The sequence below is a fragment of the Diabrotica undecimpunctata genome, chromosome 4, assembly GCF_040954645.1.
Source record: "Diabrotica undecimpunctata isolate CICGRU chromosome 4, icDiaUnde3, whole genome shotgun sequence".
NCBI lineage: Eukaryota > Metazoa > Arthropoda > Insecta > Coleoptera > Chrysomelidae > Diabrotica > Diabrotica undecimpunctata.
The window spans coordinates 96,590,802-96,615,573 of NC_092806.1; the positions used below are offsets into that span (position 1 = coordinate 96,590,802).

Genomic DNA, 24,772 nt, shown 5'->3' on the forward strand with positions numbered 1-24,772 from the left:
ATAAGCAATTCAGACACAAGAAGGGATTTAAAGATGCCAAAAACACCATATGGCTTATCAGAAAAATTAAAAAGAATAGGAAATAAGTACATCACAACAACATGCAAAACAACCAATACGCTGAGATCTATTCTGTCCTAAACCAAGCCTAACAACACACAAGATATATCAAAGAACTGCATATATAAAATAATATCCTATGAATGCAACAATTTTTACGTTGAAAAAACCGCAAGACCACTGACCTGGCCTTTCAGGTATCAGGATAAACTAGTATGAAACATCAGCAGACAAAACAACAACAACATCACAAACCCGTCAGCAGAATGTAGCAGGCTCTGGTTGCCAATACTAAAAGAAGAAATTGGCAAGAAGAATATACCAACATTAATGGATTAACAGAAAGTTAGAGACACATCATCTACAATTATACATAATACATAAACACACATTACATACACATATAATACGTAAATGTATAATACGTAAACATACAAAACAATCAGAATTTGATATCATCCTCAGGGTACAAACATCGAACACAGAATTTTCAACTAAAAGCATGGCTAGTTGCTTACACAAAATCGAGGCCAAGTTAGTTACCCGTCAATTTGGTAAATAAAATCGCGAAAATGGTTCTAACAACTCCCCAATTTAAAATAATCTTTTTTGAAATCGAGTTCTGGAGTGGAAATCTATTGGTTTTATCTTCGGTATTCCTCTTGTTCTTTTTCCTACTAACACTTGTTTGAATATTTTTTTGGTATTTCGCCTTCTTCCATTCTTTCCACATGTCCCATCCAACGCAGCCGTCCTATTTTGATGAACGTTATGATATCCGAATCCTGGTATATTTTGTATAGTTCAAATAGTTATAATCTTTTCTCACGTTTAGAGAGTGACCAGGTTTCCCAACCGTATGTAAGTACCGGTCTTATTAAGATTTCTTTATTTTAATTTAAATAGAAGATTTACTACATTTGCATTTTTTGTCCCTCTAGTCCAGAGAGCACTAGATGGCGCCTGATATTTTTCATAGAATATCTAAGAACATCTTGATGTAAAAATAATTCGCAACTTTCTACTTTAAATAAAGTAGTACCTAAATGCTAAAAAAAAGTTGAGTGAGACGGAATTAAAAATATTACTTACACATCATGTAATACTTTATTTAAAGTAGAAAGTTGCGAATTAGTTCTACATGATGGTGTTCTTAGATATTTTATGAAAAATATCAGGTGCCATCTAGTGCTCTCTGGTTTAGAGGTACAGACAATGTTAATGTAGTAGGTTTCCTTTTATTCAAACTAGATTACAGCAGTCAGTGAATGACAAGGTTTTGAATTAACCACAGTTATACCAAGGGGAATATTTTTCATTCCGTCTCACTTAACAGGTCTATCTGAAGAGCGAAAAATAGCGAAAGACGTGTTATAGAATGGCTGGTTTGACGTGATGTGAATACTCTTTCTTGTATATTATTTACAAGTTTTTGTATATTTGGCATTTTGTTTTTCTTGTTGTTATCAGACATAACCTAAGTATTTAAAGTTTTTTACACCCGCAATGTTGTATACTCCTATAATAAGATGCACCTAAATCATAATTTAATATTTTTCTTCCGGTGATGAAAATTATTAAAAATCTTTATTAAATAGCTCTATATTGAGAGGACTACTATTTCAATCGTAAACTTTTAAAAGTTACATAATATTGCCGTTCTTTTATGTCATATAGGTATTTTTGTTATGAAAATTTAATTCTATTTACAGGATTACGTCCATTTGTTTGTAATATCTGTATGAGAGGTTTTCCCTGCTCGCAAAATCTTAAGAGACATATGATGACACACACCGGCGAGAAACCATTTTGTTGTGACCTATGTAACAGGAGATTTTTGACATTTGAGAATCTTAACAGACACAAGAGGACGCATACAGGGGAGAAACCTTTTTCATGTAATATTTGTGGAAGACTTTTTGCTCACAGGTAAGATATTCAATATGAGTGATTTTTTGTTAAATGTGGCAATAGTTTTTGGTTGAAATTAGTACTTGAACGTAAAAATAGATATACATATACACACATATCTTTTATTAGAAATTAAAGTAAAAAACGATCCAGACATTGTTCACTCTGTAGAAATTTCTCAAGCGAGAATGAATGAACTAAAACATGCAACAGGTGAAGACGTGATTTTAAAACAAGTACAGTTTATTGTGAAAATGGATGGCCAGAAAAGGCGAAAATAAGTTAAGAAGTTGAAGTGTATTACAAAATCAGAAATAACTTGCATGTATCTGGTAATCTTCTATATAATAATTTTAAACTGGTTGTACCATTTAAGTTAAGATCTCTAATTTAACAAAATTATATGTAGGACATTTTGATATCGAAAAGACCAAGTCTAGAGCTAGGAAAATATTTTATTGGCCTCAGCTTGCTTCTGAGTAGAACAATTTGTTTCTAAATGCAAAACTTGCCTAAAATATAGTCACAACATCCAAAAAGAACCATTATTGCAACATGAAAGACCAGACATACTGTTTTAAACAGGGCACAATTATTTAACTGTTGTAGACTACTATAACAATTGGCTTGAATTAATTCCATTAGAATGTAAAACAGTAAAGTGAGTGATAAACTCAGAGATCTGTTCTCAACTCAAGGCATTCCTAGCAGTCTTGTTGCCGCCAATATGCCATTTGGAATTTGTAAGGGCATTATAAAAAAATCTAATGATTCTGGTAATGATAAAAATCTAGCACTTTTAGAATATAGGACCTCGCCGTTATCAGGACTAAATTTTTCTGCGTCAGAATTGTTAAATAACATACTGTTAACAAGAACATTACCAGTATGCAGTAAAATCTTACAGGACAAACCTACAGTGGAAAAAGATGAAATCAAAAGAAAAAAGGTAGAGAGGAAACATTATTATGATAGATAGGCCAAGGAAAAAGATGGGTTTTATAACAGACAAAGTGTAATGCTTAAGAAAGACAGGATCTGGGTGCCCGCACAAATTATAGATGAGAGTCCCAGGTCCTATATTGTAAAGGATTTCGGAAATAATAAATATAGAAGAAACTCATCGTTTATAAAATCTTCCCCACATCCCTTTAATATTCGCCCTGAATTTTTCCCTAGTTTAGAATTGGCTGCTAGAGAATCTTATAAAAATATGTATAATACATCACCAGGCAAACTTGATAATAATTCCAATAATGATGTTAACAATTCAAGTGATAGTAGTGAAAGTGCGATTCAACCTTAAACTAGATCAGGTAGGAGAATAATCAAGCCTTCTAGATTTAGGGAGTAAAAAGGGAGATGTATGATATAACTTGGGTTGGCAGCACTAGCAATGAAGGCAGGGATGTCATCAGTCAGTCAACAGGCTGACTAGGTTATAAAAAGTTACACATTGTCAAGGAGCACAAACAAAATATAAAAACTTATGTGTGTCTTTATGTACATGTTCACAGTAGCCTACACTATGAACACAAATGCGTGTTATAAAGAAATTGATTTAGTATAGGAAAAATATAGGAAATTGAATTAAAAACATTAATGGGAATTGTCTTAAATTCTAGAATTGTTCCCAGGTTAGTGCTATTGGTGGCGGTACTTATTTATTTTCTGTTTTTATAATATGAGATACATTTTGCCATTTTTGAATTTTGCCATACCACTAATCGTTTGTCGAATATAGAGCCATCGAAAAAAATCTTAATTTAAGAAGTAGATAATCACCATGCTGAATGACATGACATTCATGTTTTGACATTATCAATGTGAAGTTTGGTTAAGCCTATATGTTTAACAAATATGTTTGGAAAAATGAAGTAAAAATGATATTCAACATAGCAGTTATTAACGAATATTAATTCTATATAATATAAAACTAAGCAACTAGTCGCAAATCAGTTAAATTGCAAAAATACTAATGATAGTTTAACAACACACACCCGTAGAAATTATTCAATTTCTGTGAGTTTTTTGATAACAGAATAAAAAACAGGAACAATTAAATCTCGCCTCTGCCTAGATATTTAATTAATATTTAAAAATATGTACTTAATGTAATATACTAATTTATAAAAAGTTTCATTTATTCAGCACATGGAAAAGCTCGGAAAGTGTTGTAAAAGGTGTTTGTTTATTTATTGCAGAGAGGAGTTAGTGTATGCTTATAGTTAAATGCACATTTTCAACAATTTTGTAGTATGTACTTTGAAATTATGTCTTCATACTTCACTACATCACTACTTCATACATTCAATTTCAGAAGGTAAAAGGTATGTCCTTGTTTGACGATTACTGCTTTAATATTTTTATTTCCAATTTGTTGTCAGTATGTAAACTATCATGCATTTGATTTCGGAAACTTTAGAATTGATGGTTTATTTTCAACTGTACTTGTACTTTCAACTATGACTGGACTGTATACTGTTTATTACCAACTTGGTTTTTTTTTGCAATGTTAATGGCCGTACTCCTCTCCCGCTTTATAATAGTATTCACTATCTTTTGTAGTTCCACATATATTATTTCAATGGATTCTCTTGATCGTAGATTATTTATTGGACTTCCATGTATATTGATGCATCTTTTATTCTGATGTGTAACTTGAAAAAATATTTTCTATGTATATCTTGGAAAAGGATGAAGCCATGTGTCACGCATTTACTTATTTCGTGTACTGACTGTTGGTAATCCTTAATTCTGTCTTTCGATTCTAGTATAATTGTGATCTTATTCTCATATCATTGTCATGTTTATCATTTTTAAAGACCTTTTGGTCATCGATAAAGAGGTTTATCGATTTCGCTTTCTCTAGTCATAGCATTTCTGCACTAGTAACTGAATACAAAAAAGTGCTTCTCGTGTCCCCAAACTGTCTTTACGTTTTGTTATAAATTCGCCTATAAATTGCCTTTAGGATCGCTTTGTACACGTGGCTCATTGATTGGGCGATAATCTTAGGAGTGACTATGTAGAATTGTGCTTCTGTTTTTAACGAAGGTTAATTTAAGAGTATCTGATTACACATTTACATTTACATTTACATTTTCTGGTACGATAACGTTATTAGTTTTAAACTTGAGTCACATATTCCACTTTTTATTCTAATATTGATGGCCTTTTAAGGCTCAGTTTTCATTACTATCTAAATTACTATCGACAGAAAAAAGATCCAACAAGTAGGTACATATGTTTGCCAGAGTTTGCATAATTCTTTGTGATGTGTTAGGTGTTTATTGTTTTTCGTTATTTTTGAGAATTTTGTTTTCCTTTTTTTAATACGATCTCTTCTTCTTCTTCTTCTAATGGCGCTACAACCCTTTGTGAGTCTTGGCCTGCTTAACAATGTTCTTCCATTCTGCCCTGTCGGATACTTTCCTTCGCCACTGCCTGATGTTCATGGTTTTAAGATCCCTCTCTACGTCGTCTATCCATCTTTTACGGGGCCTTCCTCTTGTTCTGTTTCCTTGGGGCTTCCATCTCTGGACTACTTTTACAGCTCGATTATCTGGCATTCTTTCTAGGTGACCAAGCCAGTTTAGTCTTTGTGACTTTACAAATCTGACAATATCTGCGCTCTGCATTAGTTCATCCAGCTCGTGATTCATTTTAATTCTCCACGAACCATCGCTGCATTGGGTTGGTCCAAATATCTTCCTTAGTATTTTGCGCTCAAATATTCTCAGTGGATTTTCATCAGTGGTTGAGAGGGTCCACGTTTCACATCCATATGTGACCACTGGTCTAATTACTGTTTTGTAGATTCTCAGCTTAGACTCACGATTCAGTAACTTACTTTTCATTAAGTAATTGTATGCATAAAAGCACTTATTACCGCTAAGAATCCGTGCTTGTATTTCTTGACCGATGTTGTTGTTGTCATTTATTATTGAGCCTAGGTAGGGAAAAGTGGAGGCATATTTGTAGGTATGGTTGTCTACCTTCAGATTCTCATGTTCATTCGATTTTGTGCACTCCATATATTTTGTTTTGCTTTCATTTATATATAGACCAAACGTAGCAGCTTCTCGTTTCAGTTCTATAACTTTTTCGCTTAATACACTTTTGTTGCGGCTTATTATGGCAACATCATCCGCATATGCGCATATTTGCATAGATCTTGTATTAATACAGCCGTTTATATCCAGTTTTCTAACAACAGCTTCTAAAGTTAGATTAAAAAGTGTTGTTGATAAGGCATCCCCTTGTCTAACTCCATTTTCAATATCAAAGGCCTGCGTCATATCTCCATCTATTTTCACCATAGCTTTGGAACCCTCCAGAGTCATTCGTATAAGTTTAACCAACTTATTGGGTATCCCTAACATAGATAGTTGCTTGAACATCTTTTGTCGATCTACTCCATCAAACGCCTGTTTGAAATCGATATACAAGTTGTAAATAGGTATGTTATATTCAACACATTTTTCATGTATACCTCTTAACATATGTATTTGGTCAATAGTTGACCTCTTTGGTCTGAAGCCACATTGGTATTCACCAATAATCTCCTCCGAAAACGATTCCAGGCGGCTATATATAATTCCTGATAATATCTTGTAGATGACATTTAAAACTGTTATGCCCCTATAATTTTTGCAGAGTCGTTTGTCTCCCCCTTTGTACATAGGAAGTATGATTCCCACTTTCCAATCTTCTGGGATGACTTCTAGTGTCCATATGCGGTCGATTAGTTTATGGATACGCCTCCATAGCGCATGTCCACCATTCTTTATCAGTTCTGCAGTTATTCCATCTGTGCCAGGTGCTTTGTTATTTTTTAGATGTTTTATGACGTTTATCGTTTCTTCCAATGTTGGTTGCTCAACTAGTTGTTCTGCTGTGTGGTGAATTATCTCTTCATCTTCGTTTTGTTCTTTTTCTGGGTTTAACAGCTCTTGAAAATGCTCCTTCCACCTTTTCATTATTTCCTCTTTCTCGCTGATAATTGCCCCATTTTTGTCCTTGCAAACTGTTGATCTTGTTATGTATCCTTGGGTGCATTGCTTGATTTCCTTGTAAAATTTTCTAGCCTCTCTTCTGTTATTATAATCTGTAATTTGTTGTATTTTTCTATTCAACATTTCTCTCTTTTTCCTTCTGCATATTTTCTTTGCATCTTTTCTGAGTTCTTCATATGCCTTTCTATTCGATCGGGAATCCCTTTGTAGACATTTCTGTCTAGCTATATTTTTGCTATTTATTACTTGTTGGCAATCTTGGTCAAACCATTCCTCGTTTCTTTGGCTTGAGGTTTCACCTAATGTTTCCTTTGCCATATTTGTAATTGTCGTTTTGATGATATTCCATTCTTCTTCAATGTTGTTTTGTTCTCCTCTTTCACTTAATATTACTTTTATTTTCTGCTGGTACTCATTCTTCTTTTTAGGATTTTTAAACATATATGTATTCCATTTTCTTTGTTTGGCGCCTTTCTCTTTTCTTACCATTGATATTCTTTGTTTTATCTTCGATATAACCAAGAAATGGTCCGAATCGCAATTTGCGCCTCTATATGTTCTAACATCTGTTACGGAGGTTGCCCACCGCTTAGATATTAATATGTGATCAATTTGATTAAATTTATTAGTACCAGGTATCATCCAGGTTCCTTTATGAATATTTTTATGAGGAAAACATGTACTAACAACTCTTAGTTTGTTTGCCATTGCCAACTGTGCCACTCTCATACCGTTGTTGCTGGTAATATCATGTAAACTATGCTTACCAAAGGATTCTGCATATATTTTCTCTTTTCCCAGCTTCGCGTTCATATCACCCAGAACTATAACTGCATCTCTCTTCGGTGCGTTTTCACATTCTACTTGTAGTTGGTCATAGAATTGGTCGGTTACTAGTTCATCTGCTGCTTCTGTTGGGGCATGGATATTAATAATTGTAACATTATGAAATTTTCCCCTTAGACGTATTTTGCATATTCTTTCATTAACTGGAGTAAAACCCAATACTGACCTGCGGCATTTATGGTTTACGATAAAACCCACTCCAAAGTCTCCTTGTCTTTCTGCTCCACAGTAGTACATACTGTATTCTTTTTTATTTATGCAACCATGCCCTTTAAATCTGATTTCTTGGAGAGCTGCTATGTCTACTTCGTACTTCAATAGTTCCTGTGCAATACTTTGCATTTTGCCTGCCTGCAGCATGGTTTGAACATTCCAGGTTCCCAGTCGCAAATCCATCATTAAGTCCTTTTTCCGTAGCTTTGGTCGTTGTCCGTTGGTCCGTCCGGTTAGTTCATTGTTCGTAGCATTCGTGATAGCTGAGTTTAAGGTGAACAGGTTATCGGCCTATTGCACCCGAGTCCAGTGCCAGGGCTGATTACTATGTGATTACTATCGACAGAAAAAAGATCCAACAAGTAGGTACATATGTTTGCCAGAGTTTGCATAATTCTTTGTGATGTGTTAGGTGTTTATTGTTTTTCGTTATTTTTGAGAATTTTGTTTTCCTTTTTTTAATACGATCTAAGCACTTTTAAAATCTGTTTCACATTAAAAACAATAAGTAAATTGTGTGTCTTTACAATGTTAGAAAGATGTAAGGTCCAGTAACCAAAGCATCATAATAGGCAAAACACAATGGATTGCACTATTGAGGGTGTAGCTTCCACTACTGTAGGCACTGTCGTGAATGGTTGGGTAGGTCCAAGGGATCATATCGCTTCAATATCTTCTCTTGTTGGTTGTTGAGAAAGTTGAATTCCAGGGTGTTAAGATGCACACACAACCTATTTTGATATCGTTCAGAAATTTATTGCACTCTTCATATACTGTTAGTACCTGCAGATCTTTATGCAAAGCATAATTCTGGACATGCCACGGGACATGAGTGATTTTTCTTAGAAATTTGTATTGAATCTTTGTATTTTTATAATACTAGACTTGCTAGCTGATCGCCAGAGCTGCGAACCACATAACCAAATGGGTTTTATTAATACTTTTTATATCAGCAGCTATTTGGCCTAGGCCCTCAACTAAGAGCGAGAAATATATGTCAAGAGCAACAAAGTGCAAACTTTATAAAATAATAATTCGCCCAGTGCTCACTTACGGATCGGAAACATGGGCAATAAGGACCCGATATGAAGAGTTACTACGAGTCTTTGAAAGAAAAGTATTGAGGACCATATATGGCCGAGTTAACGAACAGGGTCTGTGGAGAGGGCGATATAATTTCGAACTCTATAGACTTTTTGGTGATGCTGATATCCTGTAAACCATTAAAATAAACCGTATAAGATAGTTGGGCCATGTTATGTGGATGGATGAAACTGATCCTTCTAAAATAACCATGCTAAAAGGCCGGTCGGAAGAAAAAGGAGGGAGCGACCTAAACTTAGGTATTTGGACGATGTGCAAGACGATTTAAGGGAGATTGGAGTAAGGGGTGGAGAAGACAGATACTCGACAGGGAAGGATGGAAGAACGTTTTGAGTCAGGTCAGGGCTCACGAAGGGCTGTAGCGCCAGCTGATGATAATATGAGCAGCTTGCTGTCGATCGATAGATGTAAGTTTCTTCCCAGCATCCAGTAAAGTTTTCTGTATACAAATTCTAGTTGTAGTCTTTTCGTCCATATAAATTTGACTAATGTTAATCGTTTGTCTAGTGGATGCCTAGATATTTTACATCTTTGTTTTGTGGTAAAGAATGTCTCTCGAGGTTAACTTGTGGACGTGTACCTCTTCATAGGTGAGTGTAATATGTGTAGATTTTGAGCGGTTTACTTTAATTTTCAGAGCTTAAACCATTCATTAGTTTTATTGCATTATAATCTCTATGATACTATTACTGTGTTACTATGAGAGGTTATAAAACAGTATCAACTGTTGCAATCGTTAGGATATTGCTTATTGATAAGTTAGCCGCATCTATCATGTAGAGGACCGGTCCAATCATATTATAGGATCTACTTACTTACTTACTTACTTACTAGCCAACGCCCACCCTTGGCATGTTAGCCATTTGGTGGCGCGCTGACCAGTATAGACGAGCCGTTTCTCGTAGGCGATCTTCATCCTCCTCGGGTGGGTCTGTTTTCAGGGCTGGGCACTCTGGAAGGTGAGCAGCATCCATCTGGGGCTGATCACATAGTGGACAGTTGTCATTTTCGCGGACGCCGATGCGATGTAGATGGGAGGCCAGGTAGTCATGCCCCGTAGTTGTTCTGAACACGGCTACACTAATGGGTCTCGGCAAGTTGCGAGGGGTTGGTGACTCTATTAGGTGGGCCCAAGATTTTCCAGCACCGGCTTGTATTTGCTGCTCTTTTATCTTCGCTTTGATTCCTCTTCTAATGGTGGACTTTGCTGATGTGTACGATTGGAAGCTAGGGGGCTGTGGAAGAGTAGTGCCTTCTTTTGCAAGTTCATCTGCCGCTTCATTTCCTTCAACACCGACATGATATTATAGGATCTGACTTATTACATAAGATAGGATGGTGTAATTTTGTGTAGGCTTCACTATACTTTACTAGATATCTCCTTTCTGTAGGGTGATTTAAGCAGTTTGAAGTAAGGGTAAGGTAGGTTTTTCTTTCACTTTTATAGAAGTCCTGTCCTTTTATAGAAGTCCTCCCAAAAGTTTGGGAGGTTTAAAAAACGGTTGTATTACAATAATGCTCTTTTTGGGACTATCTTATCAAGAATATCTTATTGTTGTGTATAATCTGTGCACTTGTTCTATTGTAACATGTTAGTTGCGAGAGTCGAATTAATGATCAAGTATAAGCCCATTTTTGTCCAATATTAGTTTCATTGGTCCAATATTTCTCAACAGAAGCTTTCCAAAAAATGTAGAAATGACTGGGAACAGACTAATCGGGTAGTATGAGTTGACGTCTGTTGGATCTTTATCAGGTTTTTGTATGAGTATAATATGTGCCACTTTCCATTAAACACGGGGGTAATGCAGGAGGACTTAACATAGCGTTGAAGATTATAGTAATTTTTCTGTAGCAATCATGGATTAGTGCTTGAAGAACCTTACCTTAATGTTATATTCCGGCGCCTTATTAAATTGTATGTCATTCTTGATTATCTGTTTTACTCCTTTAACATTAAATCTGTGGATTGGTAGTAAGAACGTTAGAGAAAAGATCCAGTAAATATGTTTCCCAGAGTGTGTATAGTTCTTTGTGATGTGTTATGGTGTTACCGTTTTTTGCTATTTTTTAGAAGTTTTATTATAGCATTAGTAGGACATAACATGAAAACAGTTTTTTTGTTATTAAACCGAAACCAAAAATTAGACAATTCGACGAATAAACGGCCATTGCATTATGTTCGCAATGTTTTTAATAGAAACGCTACATAAAACTTTACAAGGTGATAACGCGTCATTTACATTTATATAATATCGATAAACAATATACCTACTGGGTAATGGCTTAATATTTAGGATTATATAATTTATATGTAACATTAATTATCCATTTAAATCATTAGGACCAGACCACGTATTGCAGTTTCTCCAAAATTTTTCTAGTAAAGTAATATGACACATGATTGTAATTATTCACTTTTTAGCAGTACCGTAATAAACCCTCTATTTTAATAGTAGTTAATACATTTATATACAATTATGTAAAGAGTATTTCCATACTATATGTTTAATGCCGTCACTTACTAACAATTCAATATTGAAATATTTATTTGGATATTTTTTTTAGCACCACGGCCAAAGAACACGTAAGAATACACACAGGAGAAAAGCCATTTTCTTGTCCATTCTGTATAAAAAGCTTTGCTCTGAATAAAGCCTTGTACAAACATGTGCGTGAAAATCATCCGTTTGATTTTGATGAGTTTAAGAGAGAAAATGACTTACCTCTAAATATGCGCAAAGCGAAAGAGAAATTAAGACGAGAAGCACGTGAGAGATTAAAACGGGAAGCTATGTCCATAGAAGATACAGATCTTAAGCAACTTATAACCAGTGAACCAGTTATGATTAAATCTGAACCAAATGATGTAACAGTAAAAGCAGAGAAGAATGAAGGAGGTATACGACCGTTCATGGAGACTCTCCAATTAAAACCTGTTGATATTAAATTGGAGATTGATAGCGATATTGTAGGAAATTCACTAATTATTAAAAAAGAAAATGACGAGAGCGATGACAGCTAACATTATTTTTGATTTTGTATGAATTAATTAAAAATGTTGTATATTTTGTTTGCTGTTTGGATAATTATTTATATTGTCATGATTGTTAATTGTTTAAAAGTTATATTAATTGATAAATATATTTTGTTCTCAAATATTTTGTTAAATTGCGTTTATTATAAAGTACACTTGATATTGTTCTCAAGCTATTTTTTGTGGCATCTTAATGCAATTTACTATTTTTGATGGGAATACGCCACAATTTAAGTATAAAATAAGGTTATTTTTGACGTTTCGATTTCTTTGAAAAAAAAAACATTTGGTTTCGTACAAATTTCATGTGCCATTTAACAAATTTCAGTAAAGCGCCATTATTATAATAGACATATAAAGACATACAGTGTAGGTAAAAGTTTATAGTCGGTATGGTAAAATTTAACAGGATATCTAACACAGATATAAAATCATATTTTCAGCGAATAGACAAAGATAACAATCATATTTCCCCTTGGTCTACCCTCCATATTTCTTATTGACGGCCATTGCCCATTAGTGGGACGATTAGTTCCGATCAGAGATATTTTACATATCTCTGGTTCCGATCCAGATAATATACCTAAGAAACTAGAAATGGGTCGTTGACATTTTTATCGGAACCGTTTTTCGTAAACTAGTAACTAGTTGATTGTTTACCAGTAGTTTCAAATAAGCGAGTATACAAACAAACATATTGGCTATTATCGCTTATGTATATAAGTATTGAAGTGAAAGAAACTAACGAAGGATATATTTATTATAACGTGAAAAATAAATTAAACAATACAAATAGTAAATAGTACTCACATTTACATTTCACATTATTAAATCGCGAATCGTCTAAATTGACATTTAAAAACATAAGTTTTTCCACTTTACCGTGTTCTTTGTTTATTTAAAATTAAACCAGATTTTGAACATGTGTTCACAAGGAACAGATTTTGTTACAATACTACAATATTTTATGAATATAGTGGTTAAGTTAGGATATACATGTCGATGGTTTTTCCACCACTGTAATGGACAGTTCGAATCTCCGTTCGAAATTTTTTTGTGGGTAATTTATCATCAGACAAATACATATCGACTTATTTTATATCTCTCGATACAGGTGTATGTTTAGATGAGTCATGTCCAAAAATACACCATGGACTTAAGTCATCTTTATCAGTTTCTTTTTCTTGTACTGGATGTTTTTCAATAGTATAATCTTCTTTTTCTTTTTTTTATAGAAGTAACCAGCTTCTTGGCTCTTTCTTTTGTTTTTTTACCTTCATTTTTATCAGAAAATCCCTGCATTTTAAATCATTATTTGTCATTTGGTTGACGTTGAAAATAAAATAACTAGGTGTTTTGATTAATGAATGAGTTTCGATTTACGATTGATCTGCATTTTCGATTTCAAATCTTTATTGATAGTTCGTCAAAGGATTTATTTATTGTAAATATTCAATTTTAGAAAGAATTCTTTTTCTTAGCCAAAATTATTGACCTAGTATAATAATAATAATTTTATTTTAAAAAAATGCACATTTGTAGAAGATGCAGCTTTTATGGTCCACTTTCTGAATATTGCAATGATTGAAACTTCTCCTGACGCATTTCTGTCCGTTTCTACTACTTCTACTACAAGTACTGACATACTGCCACCGCCACCCAAGCGTCAAAAGGTGATGGATACTTCCATTAATAAAAATATTACTTTATAACAACAGAAACAAATAGATATGGATTTACTAAACCTATGCAAAGACTCGTTTCATCCGTTTTCCATAGTTGAAGAACGAGCTTTTAAAAAGTTTGCAGGGTGGATTCCTGGATATAAACCGCCAACAAGAAAAACTTTCTCAGGTTCATTACTTCAGGAATATTATATCAATACTGAGCAACTTGTTATATCACAAGTTGTTAAAGAAGTAGAAAATATCTGTATTACTACTTACCTCTGGACATCAGGAATGACTGAGTTACATCGCATTAACAGGACAATATTTAACCGAAAATTTAGAATTTAAAACGGTTATATTAGGCTGCTGCCATTTTACTGGAAACCATAATTCAGAAAACATCGCTTTTGAAATTAGTGAAATTATTAATCAGTGGGGTCTAAAACGAAAAGTAAATTTTGCAGTAACTGGTAATGCCTCAAATATGGTCAAATATATTAAAGATGTTTTGGAATGAAAACATTTAAATTGTTTTGCTCATACGTTAAATTTATTGGCGGAGGACGCACTTAAGTGCTGTCGTGTACAAATAGATAAAATAAAAAGTCTTTCTCAACAATTCGACAGAAAACACATTTCAAAAAAAGTACCTTATCTTCAGAAAGGCTTTTAAAGTATCAATTACAACATAACAAAGTTCCCAAACGGCGAATCCAAGACGTGGAAACTAGATAGAACTTCACCTATTACATGTTAAAAAGAATGACCGAGTTAGAAGAGGCAATCCGTTCCACATTGCTATTAGTTAATACAGAGTTAGACTTAGACCAAATCTAAATAATGAAGACTGGATTATTTGTTCTCAACTTTCACAAATTTTACTGCCTTTTAAAGAAATAACAAGTACAATGAGTGGCCAAAAATACTTGAAGGGTAATTCAGTGATTGTTATGGTACGCTGCCTGCAAGAATCTTGCAATAAAATTTTAGGAAACGGTAACCTTACATCCATAGTATCCGACGTAGTACAATTACTAATATCGGGTTTAGCAAAAAGATTTAGGGGGATAGAACAGAGTGGCACATTGTCATTATGTACATTTATGGATTCACGATTTAAAGTGCAGGGATTTTCTGATAAAATGAAGCTAAAAAAACAAAAGAAAGAGTTATGAAGCTGGTTACTTCTATAATTAAAACACAAGAAGATTGTACTATTGAAAATCAACCAGTACAAGAAAAAGAAACCGATAAAGATGACTTAAGTTCATGGTGTATTTTTAATCAATTAATTGGACATGACTCATCTAAACGTACACCTGTATCGAGAGTCCATTACAATGGTGCAAAAACCATCGCCATGTATATCCTAACTTAACCACTATATTCATAAAATATTGTAAATGTGAACACATGTTCAAAATCTGGTTTAATTTTAAATAAAAGAAGAACATGGTTAACAAGAACTAAAGTAGAAAAACTTCTGTTTTTAAATGTCAATTTAGACGATTCGCGATTTAATAATAACGTGTAATGTAAATGTAAGTACGTTTACGATAAAACGTCAACGACTCATCTCTACTCGTTACCTCTGTCCCTACTTTAATTCGGTGTTTTGACCACGGGAGATGAGACGTTGCCAAATAATTTTGTATGAAGGTTTTTTTTATTGCGGCGTCATATGCAGTTTATTATTTTTATTGGGAATAAGGCACAATGTGACTTTAAAATAAGCTTATTTTGATGTTTAGATTTTTAATTCGGAAATCGAACTTAAAATACGAAACATTAATAAATTTTATTTTTATAAAACGATTTCCAAAGTGGAAACCAAAATGTTATATTACACTTATTCTAAAGTAAAATTGTGGCACATTCCCAATAAAAAACAGTAAGCTGCCATTTAAATCCATTTCGCCCAATTGTTCAAATGCTAAAAAGACAACAGGTCAAAAACTTTTACCTTACTGTATATACAATATTATGTCCCACTATGTTGGAACCATAAGGAAAACTTTATTAATAATTTTACGAAAACAATTATTTTTTATAAAATCTATATAAAATTTCGCTCAAGAGTAAAGTACGTTTATATTTCACAATGTCGAAAATTGTTACTAAGAAAAGTTGATCAAAACTAAAAACTACGTACAATTACGTACGTTTGCATTGAAAAAATAAGTTTGTTATTTTTTACTGATCTTTCTATTTTGAATGAACATTTTAACTCTTGTGATTAGGAAACACATGATAACCGTATCGTTTCTCAATGTTTTCTAACAATTTTGCATTTGACATACGTAAATAATGCATGTGTATTTATTTTGCCAATAGGAACATAGGTCCTCTTCTAACTCATAACAGCAAAAATCATAGCGCCTATAAAAATCTCTTTTGTGGTCTAAATGGCTTGTATTTATTTAGTTTCAAAATTCTTGTTATTGCATTTTTACTTACAGTTTATTGCATCAACGATTTCTTCTTGTGCAATTAGAGTTTTGGATTTTCTATCACAGACAACATTACTTCAAACTGTGTATTCTCGTCGGCAACCAGGTTTTTGCGTTTTCCATTAAAATTATTTTTTATACTTTCAGAACTGGTAAAATTTATTTACTAGTTTCGTAACGCTGGAATGATTTATATTTTTATTGCGATCTCTATTATTAAAAATAATAACTGCTTCTCTCTAGGTGTTTTATATTGTTATCCCACAATCAAAACAATTTCAATTGTACCTTCCGTACTTAGTGTTGCAGACATTTCTACTAAATTTTATAAATACTTTCTAACAAATTTGTCTAAATACAACTGATGTTTTAAAAGTAAATGTCAAACATATCTTGCTATAAACAAATCATATGTTTATCAGTGCATCCTAGATGTCACGTAACTACAGTTAAAGTTGCATTGATATTGTAGACAAAAATGTGGATATGTCGAGGTATTACTAGAATGAGGGAAAAATAAATATCTATTTATTTCCAGTAATAATGTTATATTAGTTACATTAGTTATGTATGTTCCTATTTGCAAAATAAATGCACGTGTATTAATTACGTGTTTAAATTGCAACATTGTTAGAAAACATTTAGAAACGATGAGGTTATCATGTGTTTCTTGATCACAAGATATAAAAATGTTCGTTCAAAATAACAAAACTTATTTTTTCAATGTAAGTGTTCAAATTTTCTTAACAAGAATTTTCGATATTGTGAAATAAATAAAGGTACTTTACTCTTGAGCGAAATTCATATTTTGTGACATACCTCGTATACTATTAATAAAATTTGATACCTGATGATTGTATTTTAGATTTTAGAACATGCAGAACTTTTTATGAAGAATAATTTTTTTTCGTAAAATTAATAATAAAAAAAATTTACATATGGTTCCAACTTAGTGGGGCATACTGTGTGTGTGTGTGTCTGTGTGTGTGTGTGTGTATATGCATATATATATATATATATATATATATATATATATATATATATATATATATATATGTATATATATATATATATACATATATATATATATATATATATATATATATATACATATATATATATATATATATATATATATATATATATATATACATATATCTAAACCATCTGGAAAAACCATACAATCCTGAACCTCCTATATATAGAGTATTTAGAGCTGCCTATGGCACGTTTATATTCATTAATTCTAGCGCGGATTTCAAAAATTCGTGCATGGAAAAGAAATGTAGATCACAACAAAATGAAATGAGTAATAAACTCATTGACCCATATAAATCATCGAATCTGGACGGGTTTTATTCAATACAGAAAAGATCTGTAAACAAAATGTGTATATCATGGGCTAGCTTATGAATGGAGTGCATACGAACCACTGCGAAACTGGAAAGAGAAAAATCAAATCTCTTAGACTGATAAATCTGATGTCATTTGTACTGAATGCTCTAGAGACACTGCTAGATAAGCACATTAGAAATATTCAGAGAACCAACACTTTCTGATAAATCTGATGTCATTTGTGCTGAATCCTCTAGAGACACTGCTAGATAAACACATTAGAAATATTCAGAGAACCAACACTTTATTTTCCTCTCTTGTCTCTAGTATCTTCCTTTCGAAGACTAGGAGATTTTTTGGGTCTGTTTTGGGGATATTCAATGTTTCTGACCCATATGTCAGAACTAGTAGGATGAGCTTTCTATATAATGTTAGTTTGGTTTTTGGCTTAAATTTCCATGTTTAAGTACTGTTAGCCCAAAATAATAGGTATGTGTACGCTTGCAGTATCCTTCGTTATATTTTTTCAGTTGTCATTATCCCTCGTTATCAGGGAACACAGGTAGGGAACTTGTTTACTACCTCAAGATTGTAGTAGTCTATGCTGAAGTTTTGTTCAACGTGTCCAGCTCTATCTCTGTTATTTAGAATCGACTTCAATACCTTGGTCTATGGTTACAAACACAGTGGAAGCAGATTTCTGCTTACCGGCAATCAGCGCCGAGCCGCGCTTATAAGTTTTCAAAATGAATGCATGTTTTTAAATTTAATAGTATACAGTTAATGCAGTTCTCGCTTTTACCGGAATGAAAATTTAGTTTATTTCGGCTTTTGTACGCGCTGGTTTAGTTGTTGTACCATAGATTGACTTATTGTGGTCATTTTTGAAAGACCTATTTGGGACAAGAGAGAGAAATTCCATTTTTCTCTCTTGAGTTATTCGCATGAATTGGTAGAATAATTCATCATTACCTTTTTTTTATTTTGAAATGGATATGCTTCATAAATTATTCTTACGCGATTAAGAGGATGTCAATTCTCTTTCCAGTTTAGTCAAAAAAGAATCCAAAGCAATCATATCGTCATCAGAAGACGTCATTTTACTATAAGTTGTTAACGCAACTGACAAATTTGAAAGATATTTCTCGCTTTTACAGATATTTACTCTGTTAGCATAAAGGCGCGAGACAACGGTGCAGATCGGCGCTGATTGCTGGTAAGCGGAAATCTGCTTTCACTGTGTTTGTAGCTTAACAGAAGAGTTATGACGATATTTTGATCAGTTGACGAAAATTTTGAAATTAGCGTAAAAAGGGCTGCTATGTATACTAATATAATAAAACTCAGGTTTTTTAATCAAAAATAATAATGTATACTAAAAATTAACACAAATTTAAAAACTTATAAAACTACACAGTTACTGGCCATACAAACATAGGTAGTTATTGGCATATAAAATAACAGTCAATGACCATTTATAAAATTGCTAATTTTTTAAGCTTTTTTGTTGTAGGTAAATACACAAGTATACAATACCCAAGTTCATAATAATACTTATTATTCTCCCAATAAAAACGCTTCTATTCAGTATATGATACTTTACTATCAAAGTCGTGACTATCTGAATTATCTATTTGAATAATTAGAGGTCGCATCTTATCAACAACTTGTTCAGTTTAAAAGGACTGAATAATTACATCTTCCGTATGTCTAATAAAATTTTGCCGTTGTTCTCCCTTTATTTGTTCTAGCCATTATTTCCATAAACTAAGAACGCTAGTGTTACCTGGTGTTTTGGATGCTTGTTTATTATACCCCAATCCAACCCAATTGCATTGTAGTGGTAATGGTAAAGCGGAAGTCGAAGCACTTCTTGGCCATATTTAAAAGCCATTTCGTCGATGACAATTTTTTTTAATATTGTAGGCTTCACATCTTTTCAATACATCGACTTTTGTCATTATGATCCTTTTTTTTTCTGTGAACCACGTCTCAGTGATGTGTGATCATTTTTGAAACGTGTTAAAATGTATGTCAGTGTGATCATTTTCTTCCGTGATTCACGTCTTTAGTACTTGTTTTGTCAAGCTGCTTGAAGGAAATTTCTCTTCTACTTTTGAGCCATAGCACGTCCAGCATTATTATGGATGGTCGCTCTATTTTTTTTTAACAAATTGTCTTTAAGGCATTCTTCAAAAATAGTTGCATCCATATTTCTGTGGTAATTGCCTGTACTTTTTGTGGACAAAAAATAAACTCCGTCGGGAATGAAGCCCACATCGTTGTCGGTATTAAGTATAATGTATCTTGTACCATTACCGGAAATACTAGAACAATAGCATTTCGTGGTGCTATGTTGCCAGGATAATTTTGTCATATTTTCTTTAAAGAAAATCCAAGTTTTATCTAAAAATACAACTTGCTTCGGATTATCAGTGGTTTTGTTGTTTAAGTAATTTAATTAAAAATGCCACCTTTTTACTACAACATTGTAGAGTTCACACAATACGTGTCTATTATTTGTATTTTTATATCGAAAACCTAAATGTTTCAGCATTTTCGACGAACTGGTCAAACTAATATCGCACAGTTCCTTGTCCCTTATTATTTGCAACACACCAGTTTTTGTTACCTGTTCTTTAGTTTTATACATATCATAGTATTTTTCATTGTAAAATTAATTGACTTACTTAGTCTACTATTTCTCTTACTTTATTTATTTCATCCTCATTTATGCTGTTATTTCTCTGGAATGACCTCTCTGAGATACCGCAAGCATCATGTGTGCGGTTTTGAACTGCCATAACAGATGTCAATGAATCCATGTTATTTTTTTCTAAATTAAAAGAACCCTCCACTTTCAGAATTAAACACCGTTATTCTGGAGATAACACTCTACTTTTCGATTATTTTCAGTTTCTTTTAAATTGGTCATTTTACTTTATACGCCGCTATGAATACAACTACTACACCCTCAAAAGAAGGAGGGGTCCTACAACAGGGTCAACAAAAACCAAAAAACAAAACAGACGTACAAATACCAATACAGAACAGTATAAAAAGCAAGCAAGCATTGCAACCAAGTCCGTCGCACAAATACAAAAAAAGTTAATGTGTGATCTTACATTAACAAATTTCTAATGAAGCATTAGAAAGTATTAAGGGAAGGTGGGGGAATTCTACGCACTTAAGCAAAATCGTCTTTATTGTTGTTTATTAAGCTATTAAAACTATTCAAACTCATATAGTTAACTCATGAAAGTTAATCCTAGACGTACATAAGACACATAGAGTCAAACGGTAAATACATATACTGAAATGATCAATTCAATTCTTTTGGTTGGTGCGCAAAATTACACATCTATGTGGCTAATTTTACGCAGTGTATCGGAAAATTTTACGCAAATTATAAAAATTCAGTTTGATTTTTTTTATTAGAAAACATTTTATAATTTAAACTGTTTATTTAAACACATATATCACATATATAATCCTTCGAACTTTCTCTCACAGTGCAAGGAGCATGAGCCCAACCCAAACAGGATGCACATTGATACTACAATTCTCTCTCCTTCTCAAATTCTCCACAAATCAGGCAGATGTTCTCTGGGCTATTCGGATCCAATCATCTAGTTCATCATCATAACAGATGTCTTTCTCGTCATATCCGGATTCCTTAATTTCACTTTGTTTAAATTTAATCTTCTTAACACGTTTCTTTTTGTAGCAGCTACCTTCTTCTCGTTTCTCTCTTTCCTCTTCAAGTGAGTTTCTTCGAGAATATTCTTCATCGATGTGGTGGATGTCAGGATTTCAGGTCGTTTCTTTGTACACGTCCTGGTTTTTTTAGATAGAGTGTGTGGACTTTTGGTAGTGATAATAAATCCGAAAAAGAAACATTGGCTTTAATGCTCCAGGATTTGGATCTATTTCAGAATTTACTTGTGGGACTATCTCTGGAGTAATGTCATTTTTATTAATAACCTGATCTTTCAGTTGTTCGATATCAGATGCTCTAATGCCTTCTACTTCATTTTCTACGACTGGTAGAAACTATTGAGCAAGCAAATATGGACTTTGTTAAAACCCTCAGCTAACTGAAAGTTAGTTATTCTGTGATTTTGATGTGCTAGGAGATATACATAATTCACATTCTTTAATATAGGCTCCCTCCTAGAAATTAATATATCTTCAGTGAAATATTACTGGTGTGATTGTCAAGTATTAATAAAACAGGACTAGTATGGACAGTAAAACTGGACTAGTATAAAACAGTGGATTAATATGGACATTATATTTAAAGGACATTAACCACTTATAAAACAGCTTGTTATTTATCCAGCCATTGTCGGAGCAGTAATATATAGCACCTATCGGGCCATTATCTTGAAGTTTAGCATTGATCCTCTTCCTGGGGAAGATTAACATCGATGGAATGTATCCTCCAGACGCACTTATCGCACAAACTATTGTAACGGTCCACCAACCAAGAACCACCTTGTTTCTGTCTCTTTAGGCGCAAAATTCTTGAAGGTTTTTGTACCGTCGTTATGCCAGTCTCGTCAATGTTATACATTGGATCTGCAGAAAATTCTAATATTTCTTTGTTTGTCTTTAAGAAGAACAAAGTTACCCAGTCTTTTTCAGTAAATGCTGTCTCTTTACATTTGGTACCATGGCGGCCATGTTACCAAATCCACTGGTAACTTTAACATCTTAGAATTTATCACAATATAATGTAATCTAAATTTAAATAACAAATTTTAACGGGTTTTTACCCACATATTTAGTGGCTCAATACACCTAAAAGTTGTAGTGCACTGATGATGGAACATGGATTCCGAAAAAGTTTTGTGATATAGCCCGATTGGGTATTTTAAATTATATAACTTTTATAAAGGATTCTCAAAGAAGCTGATCTGAATAGAGAAACGAGAAGGCAGCTGCCATAAAAAGGATGTTATCGAAGAATCTGACCAGAGGAAAGAGAGCAAAAAGAAGAAGGAAGCTACTACATAAAGAAAATATGTTTCGCAAAGAGGTCAAAAAATCAACCCATGTTAAAGAGATTATGTCAAGATAGTAAAACGGAGGAATCGGGATATGACAAGAAAGACATCTGTGATAACGATAAACTAGACAATGAGGATCCATCTAGCCCAGATAACACCTACCTGATTTGTGACGAATTCATGAAGGTCATAGAATTGTGGTATCAATGCGCATCTTATTTGGATTTTGTTCATGCCGATTGCACTACAAGAGAAGGCTTGAAGGACTCTATACATGACATATTCGTTGAATAAATCTCTCTCTCTCTCTCTCTTCAGTCCCTCTGGAAGGAGTATAGTGGTCATCGTGATGTCGTGTATTGTCTGTCTCCAAAGATCTCTGTCTCTGGTCATCTTTTCTTTTAACTCATGTATAAGACTTTTGCATATTCCTGTAATTTGGTCGATCTATCTTTGTTGGGGATCTTCGGCTTTTTACCTTTCCTTGGATAATAAGTCTTGCCATGTTTTCTATGTCTGCTTTCATAAAATGTCCAAAGTATTTTAATTTTTGGAGATGGACATTGCTGGAGAGTAATTTTCTGACCTTAAGTTCAGTTAAAATTGAATTATTTGTCCTGTGATTGATCCACGGAATTAGTAATATTCTCCAGTGGCATATATCTTTCTGCTTGTCATAGGGTTTAAGATTCACATCCATATGTCAATATTGGGAATATTAAGCAGTTGATTAACCTCATATTTAGAGTTCGTGAAATTTGAGAGTCTTTCCATATTTTTCTACACATCTAAGTTTTATTTATTCTTGTAGTGACCCTGTGTTTGTGATCAATGATCCCAGAAATAAGTATGAGCTCACAACCTTAAGCCAGTCAATCGTAGATATGTGTGGATGATCGTTATGTAGTATATCCACTATCACGATCTTTGAGATGTTTAACTGCAGACCAAATATTTGACTTTCGTTTTCTACCAGTTATATGAGATCAATTAACTCTTCTTAATTATTTGCAAGAGTGGCTGTGTCATCTGCAAAACGTAGGTTGTTTATTGACACGTTCTTTTCCTATCCTTCAAGCGCTCTTATGATCCCCGTATTACATATAAAATAATTGTGAAGACAGTATACATCCTTTTATGACACCTTGTTTTGGATGGAGTTTGAGTGAAAGTGTGGCTAGTGTTCCAGAAGAATGTTCATATAGTTCAGTTATAACTGAAATTGACTGTTGTGATACGCCTACTTCTATTAGTATTTATTCTATGTGTTGCATTTGATCCTGTCGAAAGCTTTGCGATAATCTATAAAACAAATATATGGTGGGATATTTAATTCCCAAGATTTTTCTATTATTTGTCTTATGCTCAGAAGATGTTCTAGACTACCTCTACCTTTGGTAAATCCAGCTGCTCTGGCGGTATTTCTCTTTATAGGAAACTTTTCACTCTCTCATTGATTATGTGTAGCATTATTTTGTTGATATGTGATTTTTCAACCGTTTCTGTCGCTCTTCACACTCCTTTCTAGCAGCTAGCAGCTTCCTTTTATCGAGATAGTAGTAATCGATGCTGCCTTTAACGACATTACCGTGATAATTTATCGATAGTAATCAAGGCATGATATAAATAACAACACCACATAATATGTAATTATGTTATACTTTAGGCATAGGAACTCACCGCGATGAGATAGCAGAGTCGACAAGTCGACATAGCCGGTCTACCCTGTCCCTTTAGTTGTTTGATTAAGTCGTTTGGGCAGCAAAGGGGCGTGGTATACAAATGAAGCTATTTTCTTTTGACATTTTAATATTTCAGTTTCATTCTAGACGCTTTGATTTCCACCTCTGAATCTTATTATGAAAACGATGTCCGAAGTGGAAATCGAAACGTTAAAATAAACTGACCTTTTAGGTCAATTCCCATTAAAAATAATAAATAATATCCTTCTAATAAAGTTTATTATAATATCTAAGTTTATAACCCATACCCATACCATCATCTCACGTTACGTCCCTGGTTAGAACTATATGAATTTTTGATTGAACCGTATTGAACAAAAAATCACTATATCTATGTACCACCTGATAATTGTCAATTACCGGGCGCCAAGCCA

The 24,772-nt window shown here is 33.3% G+C and overlaps 1 protein-coding gene across 1 annotated transcript in view; it reads left to right on the forward strand.

The window, feature by feature from the left end:
- LOC140438829 (uncharacterized) overlaps positions 1–12,314 on the forward strand; it is a 50,379-nt gene extending 38,065 nt beyond the window's left edge. Inside the window, exons 7-8 of the mRNA XM_072528473.1 lie at positions 1,773–1,989; positions 11,721–12,314. Of these exons, the coding sequence (XP_072384574.1) occupies positions 1,773–1,989; positions 11,721–12,177 (674 nt within the window). The 3' untranslated portion in view covers positions 12,178–12,314. The remainder of the gene's footprint in view (positions 1–1,772; positions 1,990–11,720) is intronic.
- The last annotated feature ends 12,458 nt before the right edge of the window (positions 12,315–24,772 follow it).